Source organism: Aythya fuligula, chromosome 4 (genome assembly GCF_009819795.1).
Source record: "Aythya fuligula isolate bAytFul2 chromosome 4, bAytFul2.pri, whole genome shotgun sequence".
NCBI lineage: Eukaryota > Metazoa > Chordata > Aves > Anseriformes > Anatidae > Aythya > Aythya fuligula.
Window position 1 is genome coordinate 43,594,595 of NC_045562.1, and position 15,241 is coordinate 43,609,835.

General features: G+C 38.9%; 1 protein-coding gene across 1 annotated transcript in view; it reads left to right on the forward strand.

Moving 5' to 3' along the window:
* TRPC3 (transient receptor potential cation channel subfamily C member 3) overlaps positions 1-15,241 on the forward strand; it is a 41,027-nt gene that overhangs the window by 12,021 nt on the left and 13,765 nt on the right. The window contains exons 3-4 of the mRNA XM_032187201.1: positions 7,017-7,202; positions 13,878-14,042. Of these exons, the coding sequence (XP_032043092.1) occupies positions 7,017-7,202; positions 13,878-14,042 (351 nt within the window). The remainder of the gene's footprint in view (positions 1-7,016; positions 7,203-13,877; positions 14,043-15,241) is intronic.

The following is a 15,241-nucleotide window of genomic DNA, read 5'->3' on the forward strand; positions in this document are numbered from 1 at the left end:
AGGAATTTTTTTAGCATGACTCAGTCTGGGAAGGGCTGAAATCACACAACTGACGAGAAGGCTGCGTCTTCCTCTGGGGCTGTGGACAGGTATTACAGGGCTGGTGGCAGCATGAATGTTATACAAGGCGCTGTGCTGACAGCTGCAGAGGTAAATTTAGGAGAAATCAAGTGGTGTTTCTGTGTCTGACAGAAGTCGATTGTGAGAGCTTGCCACATTTGATGCAATTCCAATTTGTAGCTGTATGTTCGGTGCTTTCTTTCTGTAGGTACATCATCCGAACGTGTTTTGCTAATAACTGTGTGCATTGTCACGTCCCGAGGGAGAAGGTTTCTAGTCTGACACTTGCACACCCTGTAAGTGAGAATGACGGATGGACTGTTGGTGCCTTCTCCTTTAGTATCGTCATGGGAAATGCTTAATTATTCCAGTCAAATTCTAAGCATTGCACAACGCCAAGCGTAATTGTTTCAGGGGAGAGAAAAATGGACAAAATCACTTTCCCACAGAAAATGGGTGGATGGATCTACTTAAAGGGATTTCTAATGACATTCATTATTTATTCCTACAATCCATGGCCCATCACATCACCTCTGCATGCTTCCAGCAGCACTGCACTTCTTGGGCATGGAGCAGTCACGCAGCAAATTTCTATCTAGGTGGCTTTCCCACAGAGGAAGAATATAAGGTGAAGCTGCTTAAAAACGCCTGAGGACAAAGCTTCCCAGTATATGCTTATTGAACTGAACTTTACATCTGCATATGCAAAGTCCGGTCTGCTCCTACCACTTAGCATTTGTTAGTGCAAATGCTGATGTTCACGTGCAAACCAGCATTTGCACAAGTGCATTGAAGATGTGGGAAAGTAGCTTAAGACATTCACTCAGGACAGTCAGTTCTCCAGTGCAATTAAAAAACTTAACTATGCCGATACCAGGTTTACCTCGTGAGAAAGGATTCAAAGAAACACATGAACCCACATTTTTCTTGGAAGATGTAAGCCATGTAGCTAAAAAGTACTGAAAAGGAGTAATAAAAAAAATAAAAAAAAAAAAAAAAAAAAAAGTAGATGGGGAAATGGGAGCCCTGAAGACCACTTTACTCTTTTTTTTTTTTTTTTTTTTTTCTGTCCTCAAGCTTCCTTACTTTGTACTTCTTTGTGAAATCCTTAATCTAAGCTCTAGTTGCTTCTTTTGCTACTCTTCATATATTTTATTGTAGAGTTTCTTCTTGATCCTATTACTTCTTTTGTTCTTGGCTTCCACTTATCTTTTTTTCTGCTATTTAGTTACCTTCTCAGATTTTCTTATCTCCCTTGTAAGTGCTGTTCTGATTTTCTACTTTTTTCTTTTTAATTCTCTAAATAAAAAAAAATATATATCTGTCATCCTCCCCTGAGGTTTATTCTTGGGCTTTCTAGTCCTGGTAAAATCAGGATAGTGTGTCTGAACATGCTGGTGACTCCTCTTTAGGTCTGGAAACTAGCTGGGGGAGCAGCAGAGATTATCAGTGCCTGGCAGTCAAAGCAGCAAGGTGGTGTTTTAGTGACTGCTGTAACAGCATATCATACCTCTGGCCAGAGCCAGAACTGCAGCGTTTCTCTTCCTTGCTGATCTCAGTCATCATTTCAGCAGGATTTCAAAAATTCCAGTTTTTGTCCAAGTCAAGACAGCTACCAAATCCTATAGCAAAATCCCTTCACTCCGCTGTACCTATTGCTTTCGCACTAAACATCAGTCTATAAAAGGAGCTGATTAAATTCTCTCCTGTCATGTTTTCAGGAATGTTTTACGTGTAGTAGAGGTAATTAGAAAGCAGCAATGCTGATGAAGTTCTGTGTCTAAGATTCGGGACCAGAATTGTGCATCACTCCAGGCTTCCTTGTTGTTTTTGATGTTTGTAAGTGATTTATAACCAACGTGCCTGATCAGAAAGAGTCTTCAAGGTGTGTTGAAACTGATGGCTTGATTCTGTTCTTTTGTTGAAAAGGACAAAACCCATTAAGTTAGAAAATGTTATGGAGTGACATCCTATGGGTATCTGTTGTTACAAGTGGTTAGGGACTTCTAAGGCGTACTGCTTTGTACTTGAGAGACTGGCTAGAAAGGCTCAGTCTGGAGCTAGATCTTGTCTTCCTGTAAGCAGGTGTTCATTATAATGGTTGGAGAATTAGGTTTTTGAATCCCAGCAGCACCACAAAATGCTGCGTGATACAAATATTCTAGTTTTTTGTCTCCTTGTTCTACATTTAGCAGACCCTGGCCGCTGCACTGCTCTGGATTCCTGAAGTTAACTGGTATTTGCCCTCTTCCTTGAGACCTTTGAAAAATGTTACTGCACGGTGATGGGAGGATTTCTAGCAGTCAGAGCAGCTGATGGAGCTTTTCTTTGGAGTGACCAGAGAGACACAGGGCAAGGTGACTGAGAAGCCACGTGATGGTGTGCGTGTAGCAGCTCTCAGCGAAATGCAGTCCCGCGGAGGCCAGCTCAGTTCTGTCAGTGAGAATTGCGCTCGCTGATGACACATCCAAATTCAGCCGACCAGAGCAAGTATCACAAAGGTCCTAGCTCTTTATATATCTTATGTATGGGATAAATCCCCGCTCCTAGTTCTGCTCCCTCTGAAACCAGCGGAAGATGTGGACGTGCATCTAAAAGCGGCACTTGTCTCTGTTCCAAGTCAATTTACATAGTGTTATCTCAGCTGAACTAACAAAGACTGTTCAAGCTTAAGCTATGTTTAGGCCCAACTTTCAAATGACAGGGCTCAGGTCCATAATCATTAGTGCAATTATGTCCTTGATTTGCATATACAGTTCCTACAGTTATATATGCAAACTGGCTAGCGAAGTAGTTGATCTCAAAAGGGCCATTTAATACTTCATGGTAAACATGCATGTGTGAATAATTGTATATGCTGTGTTTGAAATAGTCGTGAACTGTGCTGCTCGCAGCAATGTGCCTTTTGGATAATAGGAAACAGATATGTACTTCACTACATGAAGTTACTTGTTACATTTTCTTTAGAACAGTTTAAAATCTTATGGATGAAATCCGCTTAAGGTTTGTATTCATTTGATTGATTCTTTGCACATGTTGTTAATTTCTTTGCACAAAATTCTGCAGGAACTCATGAGGTGATCTTTAATATTGTTAAGGAGAACAGAGTACGCAGAGGTGGACGGGCTGAGGTCCAACAGGTGGTACGTGATGAACTGGCAGTGAGGCACGGCTCTGCAGCTCCACTCGTGAGCAGTTGGCCATTATCCACCAGTGTCAGCTACGGTATCTGCAAGATGTGGAATACAGGCTGCTATTTTTGATGTTAAAAAAATGTCCGCATAGCCATTAATTTCTTGGAGAGAGATCATTTAAGATGATAAAGCTAGCAAAACCAGCTGAGTCAGGAGGCTGTGACTTCATTGAAGAAGCATTTTGTTGATCAGGGAAGCAGAGTCCCCTTATTATCACGAAAAACAGGCAAAGAGCCCCGCTGTATAAGCAGCTCTGTTAGTGCATTACTCCTGGTTTGGCATTCCCCCGAAGAGTAGCTCCACTTTAAGGAACTGCCAACTTGTGCAGCATATAGTAGGGCTTTTCAAACACGGGCTTGGGTGCTTCAGAAAAGGAGTTCTGCTGGCATCATTAAGGACAAGGAAGGGCCGAGTGATCTGGTGACTTTGTTCATGCTCATTGTCTTCTCAGGAGAAAGCAAAGGTGTGTGTGGATGACTGAGGCCACAGATTCTGCTTTCTGCTATTCATGCAACACCCCAGAGGCAGAAGATTGCTTGAGAATTGGGTCCTGTGATTATAATGTGGATAACATTTGGCTGTTTAATTCTATGAAGCAATCAAATATCCTGAGAGAAACTTGATTTTACTAATAACTAAGTAAGGACCTGGAGAGGGAAAGCTGGCAAGTATTCCTACTGTAAGGTTCAAAGCCTCAGTCAGATGCAAACAATGCACAGACTGGTTTTCAGTTCTCATAACAGCATCTGTAAATATTATAGCCTATATTTAATAATTAAATTCACAGAATTAGGCTTAATCCATTGTACATCTCACCTTGCCTAGCAAAAACATAGCTTTTACAAGCAAGCGATCTATCCACCTATCAGGAATCACTAGCACTGTTATTTTTTCCAGTTGAAATGCAGGTAACTCTTGTATAGTAGGCAAACAATCTGTGCAAAGCAGCCTGGCCTCCAGCAAGCAGCAGGGCTGTTCACGGAGCAGGTAGGTATATTTTCTGGAGTGCCAGATAGCAGAGCCTGAGCTGCGAGGGAAGAAGCTTTGCACCCTCTGCCAAGATGAGTCAGGAGGCCTGATGTGCACGTGGAAATGAGTCCCTGTTTGTGAGAGAGAATGGTGAAAAGAAACATCCTGTGGTCTGTTGAGATAGCAGCCTGCATGTGATGCTACTGCCGTCACAATTCATTTCCCTTCTTACCGTAGTAGCGTGATTTTGCAGTGCTTTGCTGTTCGCAGGCAATAATTCACACTTGTAGCTACCGGTACAAATATATTCTGCCTGTTTAGGTCGTACTGATTGAGAAAACTGTTCACTGAGCAGTTGCTCAAAGGGTGTGTGACTGTAGCAGAAATTTACTTTGATGTTCACATTTTATGAAAGTGATGCCAGGTATACTTGTGTACCTGTGCGTGTACGAGATTTGGTGACAACTTACATGCAGGGAAATAAAACTTTATATTGGAATTTGTTGAAAAGTTACTTCTTGGCAATATAATTTCTTGCACAATGTTTCTGTGCTCTTTTAAGGAAACAGAGGATAATTAAATGGTAAAGAAAACAGTGAACCTGTATCAGGAGTAACTACTTCTCCTGTTTCTTCACAGTTAGCAAAGAAATGAGGAAGAAATATTTTAAGATGGGATGAAGATGCAGCCCACAAATAGACAGCACATATTCATTCATCCAAGGACAAAATTAGTGATGCATCATAAAGCACTTGAATAATACAAAACCATCCAAACTAAACTTTATTAAACTTTAAAGAGATGTCACCTTTGAGCATAGGATAAATAACAACACTAAAACAGAGAGCTCTTTTTCTCTGGTAAATTTACAAGTGCCTGCAAATTCAGGTGAGAAAGAACATAGCTTCTTTCAGCTTTTTGGTTTCTTTTTATATAGTACTGCTGCTGAAGTCAGTGAACTTCCTCCATCTTCTCATGTGCTGTGAGTAGTGGTTTTACAGCTACTTTATAGTGCTAAAGGAAAGTGGATTACCAACCTTATTCCTGTTTGGCTAACATGCTGCATCTGATTATTTTTACTTTTTTTTTTCCTGAACTATTTCAGTAAATGCCTTTTTTAGCTGTAGTGAAAATGTGGAAGCAACTCCTGTTTGAAATGGGAAATTAAAGGGGAAGTTTTCAATCACTAATGCATAGAAATTACGTTTTGAAAGCAACTTCATATAAACAATGCTAAGAACACAGGAATTAAGTAAACTTGAAGGCAAGGTACTGTTTTTGCACCTACTATGGTTATCTTTAATCTCTGCTCTGTCTTGGCAAAAATACTCATTTTCTTTCTTTGTCGTCTTGCTAATATGATAAAGAACCTGTGTGTGCTTTACTTAATATCCTTCACAAGCCTGGCTCTTAAGAGTTTATCTTTGTAGTACTTGGCTTCTATGATGATTGCTATTGAGGCCAACAGTTGCGGAGCCCTCCTCTGCAAGGCCTTTAGCTATGTAGGATTTGATGACTAATAATTTTCACATCTTTCACTTGAAAGCCTTTTCTACCCTCAGACCTCCATGCTTAAAAGTATGTGAAACTCCCTTGACTTGATTTCTTACCAGACTTTGCCTTTTTGAGGTCCTAAATCTTGGATGCTTGCTTATCCTTTTGCTGAATTTAATCCTGAACCCTGGTATTTTTATAATTGGTTCTTCTCTGCTATTCTCCTTGATTACTAAAAATTAAACTGAAATAGCTGTGTTGGTTCAAAGTTGTTCAAGCTCATCTATGACCAAAGAAAATAACTGGGTCCTGTTTGGGTCTATGATTAGGACTGCTTGTTTCCAAATCTGTATCTGGGACATCAGTCTTCCATAATATGACAATTCCTGGTAGTATTTTTCTGTATCCAGTAATGTTTCATTTTGATTTGTATCTGAATCTGACTTATGGGTTTGTTAGCTGATTCCTGCAATTACCCTATGCAGCTTCTTTTCCCCAAATAATTTGATGCTAGTGAGAGCATGTTAGTTCCTCTATCATGTTTTATAAATGCTAAGTTAAAAATTTAATAAAACTTAGCAGCACAAGCAACGTACTTAGACAAAGGGAAGAAAAGTTAGGTTTTGGGGGGAAGAAAAATAGATTTTTTTCACATGATGAAGACAGAAGCGTTAATGAAGTATTTTCAGAAAAATTGGAGCCACAAAGGAAAAATCAGTGTCTCTAAAAGTAATTTAAAAAAGGTAGTGATTGCAAATGAACAGTTCACTGATGAACAGTGAACACAGGAAAAACAAAGAGACAGAGGACTCAGAATAGCATTCTGATGGGGGGAAAAAAAATGAAGAAAAGCTGTGGAGTAATCAAAAAAGAAGGCTATGCTACTTTGAGCTGGATTCTAAAACCTTTGATATAACAGGGTAAAACAGGTACAGTCAAGTTTCCTCCTACAGCTATAGCTTTTTGTGAGGAGTTCGGATGCTGCATCACATGAAGTCATGGAAATCTGGCTGAGAGGTCACAGATACGCGTGAAGACTGAAGTTTCTGCCGAGCTAGATATCAGATAAGGGCTTAAACCTAATGTCACAGTGGTGGTGGAAGACCTACAAGCATAAAAAAAAAAAAAAAAAAGTGCAAATAAAGACTTGAATTTGCATGTTATACTGTTAGCTTCAGTTTTTGAAAAGTAACCACAAATTTTGCTTATAGGGAAGCAGCACAAAGGTGCATTTTTTTTCTTTGCTCTTGACTCAAGGCTGTTCCTCATGGGCTGTTTTCTCTAACCCTTCTGTTTCAGAATGACTATCGCAAGCTGTCTATGCAATGCAAGGATTTTGTGGTTGGTGTTCTTGATCTTTGCCGAGACTCGGAAGAAGTGGAGGCCATTCTGAATGGGGATTTGAATTCAGAGCCAGTTGAAACGCAGAGACACAGAGCGTCACTGAGCCGTGTGAAACTGGCCATCAAGTATGAAGTCAAAAAGGTAAGTGCTTTTAGACAACATAATAGGAACACCATGTCATCTCACTGGCCCACACGTGTTACGAACTGATGCTCTGTTGCATTAGAGGCAGCCATAGTGCGTGTAATCAAGATTTTCACAAGGCAGAAGGAGGCTACAGTGAAGGAATTTTAATCCATTTTGCACAGCTGAGAATTGGCAGGAGATTTTAATGATATAAATCAGCTGTGTTAGCAAGGTTATGCACAGTTGATCAGATTCTTCTAGTGATTAAAAAAAAAAAAAAAAAAAAAAACAAATGCAGAGACAGATTTTCACTTAGTAAAAGTAAAGATGTATCTTCCTGCCAGTCTGTGATAATATCTACTCAAAAGAGAAGGCTGTTGTTATAAAGGAATTGGTTTCAACCAAAGAAAAGACCAGGAATGTTCATTATTGCTTCTTGTTACTTTGCTTTCTGCTTTAAATAGGGCAAGTAAATTCTGGAAAGTAAATTTCTGAAAGTCTGACAGCTTTCTACTAGTGTTCTGTGAACACATAGGTATTTTTGGAAAGAAAGGATTTCCTTTTACTACTTTGAAAATGGAAAAGAGAAGATTTAAGTTGCCAAGAAATATTTTTTTTCTTTCATTTAAAATATGACAGTAAATCAAAGAGCTCATAAACAACTGTGTGGATTTCAAGAAGTGGTATTACGGTGAGAAATCTTGAGCGATTTACTTTGTGTATTTCTTTTTTAAAAAAAAATAAAAATCAGTCCTGAAAATTAGGGAATATGTGTGGTTAATTCATCAGTTACTTTCAGTTTGTCACTTATGCACCAGTATTTGTCAGCATTTTTAACGAATGTGAGTTCATTAAAATTTTATGAATAAGTGTTACGTAAAGGAAGATGGAGTTCAGTCGCACACATTTGATAGGATGCGTATCCATTTGTTGTAGCGGTCTCATTATCTTCAAGACCTCACAGCACTAGCACAGAAAATAGTTAATACAGTGTCCTACTGTGAGAAGACTCAAGAAATACAATATCTATGTATATTATTTACAGCTACCTATTTACATAGTTACTATCATTTCCATTCTTAGCAGCCATTATACTTTCATCATCTCTGCAAGAAGTCTTGTGTCTTTCAGAATAAAAAACACTGTATTATGTGGCCACCCGTTGAGCCCATCTGACATATAAAATGAATTGTAAGCAACCTGCTAGATCAAGTGGGATATGGTGGTGTTTTCATGTCCCCAAAATATGGAAACAAGTTGTAGACAGATTCCAAACAATAAATCCTTGTTTCTGGTATAGAATTGTTCTACAGCTGATAAATGCATATTAATTGCCAAAACTCAAATTAACATACATAAGGTATTAGATTAATTAAGAGTGGAACAGGGAAAAATAAAAGCACATAAGCATTTAAGTTATCATGTCTAAATAATGTTTCTTTGTTCTGTATTTTAAATAATGATTCTTTGTTTTGTATTTCAGTGTGTACCAAACCTTTTCTGAGATTCACATCTTCACTTTCTTGCTGAAGACTGTGGGTCTCTTCTAAGAGTTCATTGTTGCTGATTAAATTCATTGCTGAGCAAAGGGCCACCCAGGTCTGTTAAGAATAGCGGAGATCTACATAGTGCAAAAAAGACAGTTCCATGTAGCAAACTTGTTCTCGTCTCCTGCAAGAGATTAGTTACTTGCAGAGGAACTCAGGGTTTTGGCTCCAGTTCCTGACAAATACAGTTCCGACTCTACAAGACTAATGATGGTGGTGGGAAGACATAAACAGATAGTGCAGAGCTGTTACCATATTCATACAAGTGCTGTTGTCTCTAAGTGGCTGTTAGAGAGGGAATGGCAAAAATCAAGCCAGGACATTTCTCTGCTGCGGTGGGCCTTTGATGCTGGGTTGGCTCCCTTACAGCTGTGGCAGATCATTGCAATGCTCTGACCTCAGAACAGATTCAGGTGTGGGAACTCCACGAGGGGTACTTTGAATCCTGAAACTCTAGGAAGCAGGCAAGGTTTCTTAGGTTGCAGTATTTCTAGCCCTGCTTCTGGGTCAGGAACACTAAGGTCACTTCACCATTGCAGGACTGCTAATGCAGCCAAACGGAGCTGCAGTTCATGGAAGGGTTAATGAGCAGCGTGTCCTCTGCGGGGGGAGGAGAGACAGGGAACAGCATATGACAAGTGAGCAAATGCTCTCAAATGTTCACTGCTGGGAAATGCAGATTTTAATTCTGTTAGTAATGAAATTCTTGCACTTAATACCCTAAGCACTGCACTAATAGAAGCCCATCCTGTAAACAGGCTGTGATTTTTGGTGTTAGGGTTCAGGCTGGAACTGCAACCCCAACAGTGAACATCTAAGGGAATCAGAAGCCAAGAAAATTGGTTCCAAGTACTGTGCTCTGTGCTGAATTGTTGCTGCAGTATTGTTTTTAGTGTTGTATCTTAACTTTGTCTGTAGACTGCCAACACAATTTCAGAGAACTTGCTGACACTGAGCCACATTCTTCATGGGAATGATATTTCCAAGTGAAATCAATAAGGTTTGAGTAAAATTACAATGTTTAATTTTCAAACACTGAAGTTTCTCCTTGATAGGAATGAAAATCGGGAAATCTGTGTTATGTGCTTGTGTATCGGAGTATGTGAGGATCTTCTCCTGCTAGGTCCCAATTCAGTCATAAGGCTGTTAGGAATAAATAACATTCTAATCACCTTTAGTCATACAGAAAAAAATATTTACATGCTAATCATTCGGTTCATGGTCATATAACAGAATGTGTCTAAAATGTTAGTCAGTTACATGCAGATAAAATGAAAGCAGATAAGTTAAATTTGGGAATTCCTTAGTGACCTGATACGGGCCTCATGCGTCTTCATTGTACACTGGGGTTTGGATTGGGTCATAATATATTAGACAAATGTAATAATTAAGTAAAATCAGCATATATAATGAAAAATAAAAGACTGCATGAGAAGTAGGATGAGAGAAGAGATGAAGAAGGAAGAAGGTCTCAGCATGATATGGCTGCTAGGTAAAAGGTGACGTGAACTACTGTGCTGTGAGGAGATGAAGCAGGGGGGCAGGTGGATATGCAGGGGAAAAAAAAACAGGTTGCAGTTGCTTTCAAAATAAATACATAAAAATCAAATACTTTAACAGAGACAGAAGGATGAATTGCTGAGCTATTATGGATGGGACAAGTGACATGAGTTGCTATGAGGAATTGGAAGTGGTGCGTGCTTTTGCAATTACCAGCAGTTAAATACATTGCTAAGATGTTTAAAGAACCTTTAGATTTACTGCCAAAGAAGAACTTGCTGTAACCATTGGCATCTTAGTCGTTAACTTCTCCCTTTTCTGGGGAAAATTATAGCCCAGGCAGATCTCCTCTTGGCATCAGATGAGAATGTTGACAGATCATGAGAAATAAACTAGCACGCAGCTCTGGGTAGATGTAAGAGGGCCCTCAGGCTGGTTCATAGCCTTCGGCAAGCTCCCTTAAACTCCTTTGCTGCTTTTTCCCATTTCCTCTGGTAACAGGAGGAATAGCGTGGGTGTTTCTTTTCTCTCCTCTTCCCTACAGTTTTAAGTCTGCTTTTTAAACATGTCTTTGTAATTTGAAATTATTATTTATTTTTTCTGTCTTTGCCCACAGTTAATCTGCTGAGGTATTTGTCCTTTGATGACCTGAGTTGAAAAGGAAACGTATGCTCCCAAAGAGGAGATGAGAGTATGTCAGAATGTGTGCTTTGCACAAACAGCCAAAAAAGTCTCTTTTTTTTTTTTTTCTTCTGGCCAGGTTAGAAGCTTCTGTGGTACGTAAGCTTCAAAGGTGACAGCCTATTAAAGAGAATAAATATAAAATTCAAGTTGACATCAGTTTCTGAAGGACTTTTAAAATCTCTTTTTTCTTTGTTTGTTTTTTGTTGGCCATGCAGTTATAGGAACAAACTGTGTGAATGTGTGATCGAATTGGCTACCAAATCATGCACCAAAACACTTAGGGACTTCTGTTTTAAAGAAAAATAGATTAAAATATGAAAATTACTTCCCTGTTTCAAGTACATGCAACAGCCTCAATTTTTTCCTCCTGAGAGATTTAAGGTTCCCTGTTCTCATTGCCAATGAGTTAATTTTATTTTTTGAAGAAGTCTGCACTACTGTATGCACTTATTAATGAGGTTTGGAATATGAATGGAGTTTTGCAGAAAAGACCTGGCAAACAAGGGCATATATAGTACATTATGATCTCAACAGAGTACAAAGCCTGATAAAATCGATATACAATGTTTACAGTGTTTTTTAACTATAAGTAACTTGTGTCAAATCTCATTGTTAATCCAACATGGGGTTATCAGAATTATAAATCAAATCCTTTCAAATCCTTTTTGTGATACCAACTAGCATTCTTTAGTCCAATTTACTAGTAACCAGTTTGCCAAGTAGATACCTGATTTCTTCAATGGGCTGTGGTAAGTAGGCTTTTTACCCTTGTGCTTAACCAGTGTCCCACATGCTTTTCTAAGGTGGCAGTCTCATGGGACATGGCATAATTACAGTAATACTGATAACAATGAGTGCAGTAATACTTCAGAAGTGGACTTTACCAGAAATATAAATATAACAGGAGTGCAGGCAGCCATAGCACTGTTCCCTCCAACTCCTTCCACTTCTTCTGCACGCTCTTGGTTGTACGACGTGGGACTGTATGGTCTTTTCTTCGCAAGTATCAGATTGCTTAATCCTAACGAATTGCAACAGTGCTTTAAAAACGGGGCAACACGTGTTCATCCTTCAACTTAACCATGAGTGTTCTCAGTAAAATTAAGCTTTAAGAATATCAAAACAAGTGCAGTAGGTGGCCACAGCTTTTTTTTATTTTTTTTATCATTCCATAATTGCTTCAATAAATACATCCGTGCTGAAGTCTTCCTGACACTGCATGGGAGAAAGCTGGAAGTTGCATGGTTGGTTTTTTGTTCTGTTTATGTGAGTACTAGATCCGTAATATTTGCCATTTTAATATCTAAATGTCTCGGTGCTTGCTTTCAATTTTTGGACACTTAGGGAGGAATCTGTGGAAACTAGGGACTAATGAAACTTGTTTAGTGAAACAGTATAAAAGGCTCAGGAAAGCCAGTTTGTTTTATAATAACTGTCTTGAGAAGAAGCTGAACGTAAATCTCAGGTGCATTTTTCTGCTTATCTGTTTCTTTTCTTGAGTAGATCCTGTTAAATTCACTTGAATGCCCAATTTCTTTGTCTTAATGGTCTTAATGTTTGTCTGGCTTATTTATGTGTTTTTCTTTTCTTCTTTTTTTTGGGGGGGAGAGGGGCTGCTTGTTTTGTTTTGTCTTAAAGCACATGGTTACAAAAGTGCTTGATGATGTCTTGGCCCTGCTTGGTTGAAGTCAGTTGAAATTTTATCATTGAAATCAGTGGACATCAGAGTCAGGTCAGAACAGAGGAAGCACATATTTGACAGTTGTCTTTCACATGTCCATGTTTGAGTACAAGTGGTAGCTGTGCATGCTTTGACTGCTACAATCAGGATATTTTGTTTAAATGCTTAAATATTCTCTCAAAATTAAGTGTGCGGATTTGAAAATATCAGCGTTAGGTCTTTATATCAGAAACTATATTTATTCAAATATTTGTACAGATGGACTCTTGTGTTTTCCCCAATTCTGTTTGATGCTTGCTATAGATTGTATACACTCAGGATGCTATAAAGTATTAAAGTAGTATAAAGGAACAGTTATTTTTCAAAAATGTGAAATTTGAGTATTTCGTATTTTATAGCTGAGGTATCAAAGGTATGAATTTAAAATAGATAAAATACAAAACCATGGGATCTATTGCAAAATGCAATCTATTAGCATACTTAGAGCATCATTAAAGCCATAGGAGCGCCTTTTCATCTGACTAACAAACCAGAATTTCCTTGTGTCACTGAATAGTAAGTGTTATTTTCCATAACACACCAAAATGTCTTTGTAGGACCTGGCTTCTTATTGTATTTTTAATCCCAGGTGCATCCAAGTAGAAGCGGTACCTAGCACCATTGATGCAGATAACAGAAGAAACCCTTTCATTATCCATCTCTGTGCCTTTGTTGAGGTTTAAAATTCTGTGCCATAGTTTTGCTTCACTTATTTCTTGCCTAGTAAGTTTTAGACTTAAAATGTATAGGTGGGAGGTATTTGGAGCCTTTGCAGAAGAACCAAATCCCAGGGCAGTGATGTTTAAGGAAGTGGATGTGCAGAAAGGGAGAGGCTCAAGGTGAATTCTGGGTTCCCCAAAAGGTCAGGGCTCCCATCAGACTCTGCATGTGCCTTGGATCAGCTGAATTTGCTGAGAAATTGTTGGAAGTTAGCACCAAGGCTCAACTCTGACTCTATCCAGATGGGTATGCAAAGTTATTCTAATGATGTGTAAAAGACTTCCCTCACTGTCCACGTGTGTGACTCTGTCCTCAAAATGCTTCTTTTAATGAGCTCAGCAGTTTCTTTTTTACTTGTTAACCATTATTTTAAAGGAAAGAAAAGAGGCATGGTTCTAAAGGTCAGAATTAACATCAGATTTTTAAGGTTTACCGACCCTGTACATAGCAGTCATATAACTCATCCTATAAAATTTAACGTGTCTTGGTTTTCTTTCTTTTTTTTTTTTTTTTCTGCAGTTTGTGGCCCATCCAAACTGTCAGCAACAACTACTGACTATCTGGTATGAAAACCTCTCGGGACTGCGGGAGCAGACCATAGCTATCAAGTGTCTGGTTGTGCTGGTTGTGGCGTTGAGCCTTCCTTTTCTAGCCATTGGTTATTGGATTGCGCCATGTAGCAGGGTACTGACTCTTATAAATTGTGTATCCTATACTATTCTGAGTGCTGTTTTTAAGTTTCTGGCATTCAAAATGTAATGATGTGCCTCTAATTCTGTTGTTTCCAATTTTTAGCTTATTAATGATAATTGTAGTCGACAGCTAAGAAATGCATTTCACTTCAAAAAGGAAGTTTGCTCATCTCTTGCATTTTTCAAGGGAACCTGGTGTTTTCTCTGGGTTAAATATTTGTTTACTTTTAAGATAAACGTGTATGAAATAACACAGTTGTTGTTCTGATTGTTATCTGAAATATTTTCTGTGCTTATCTTTAGTGAAGATATTCCTCACAGCTCCATGTCACAGAAACATATTAATACTTTTTTTTTGGTAGCATCTAATGTGGAAAAGCAACATTTGTCCTTGAGCTTGAATTCTCAGTACCAGAAACACCTGACATTTTTCATAGTTCTCATGTCAAACAAATGCAGTGTACCTCCAGACGGGTTATTTGATATTGTAATTTCAAAATGCTTTCTAAAGGTCATCGGCAGGAAAGGAACCTGGGATTGTTTGCACAGGTAGTAAATGCTGTTTAGCGTGTGCTGGTCTGCTTAGTGCATAGTAGCTGACCCCAGTTTCTGAAAGCCATTCCTTGAAATAAGAAAGCTACTTACAGTTCCCCACCTGCTGAACTCATTTTGTTTCTTATACAATGCCCTCCGAGGGATGGACTTGGCGCTTTTGACGCTGGCTTGCAGGATGAGGCTAGTACAGATGCAATCACAGGCTCTTCTTTTTTGTACAGCGAGTAACAGCAACAGGCCCATTGCTCTTCCCAGCATTGTCTTCAGGAGTCAGCTGCTCCTCTCCTGAGCTACAGAAGGGCTGCCTGTGTTGTGTCTATTCTGTCCTAGCAGGTGCAGATGTTGAAATGAATTAGCTGAATTTATCTGGAAGTAGTATCTCTGATTCTTTCTTAGTCCACTGTGATGGAATAGTCATTGGTTTTAGTAGACATTTGCAGATTATTTGTTTGGGACCTTCTGCTCTGAAAAATGTTCTGTGGATGGAAAACAGTAGCCAGAGATGAGAAGATGAGTCTGATTTTTTTTTTTTCCTAGAGTTAGGTTATAGTCACAGGCAAGCTAATACAACTTTCTTGTTGTTAGTTGCTACTTGGGGCTTTTATTTATTTGCCATAGGCTTGCTCCAGCCCCCCA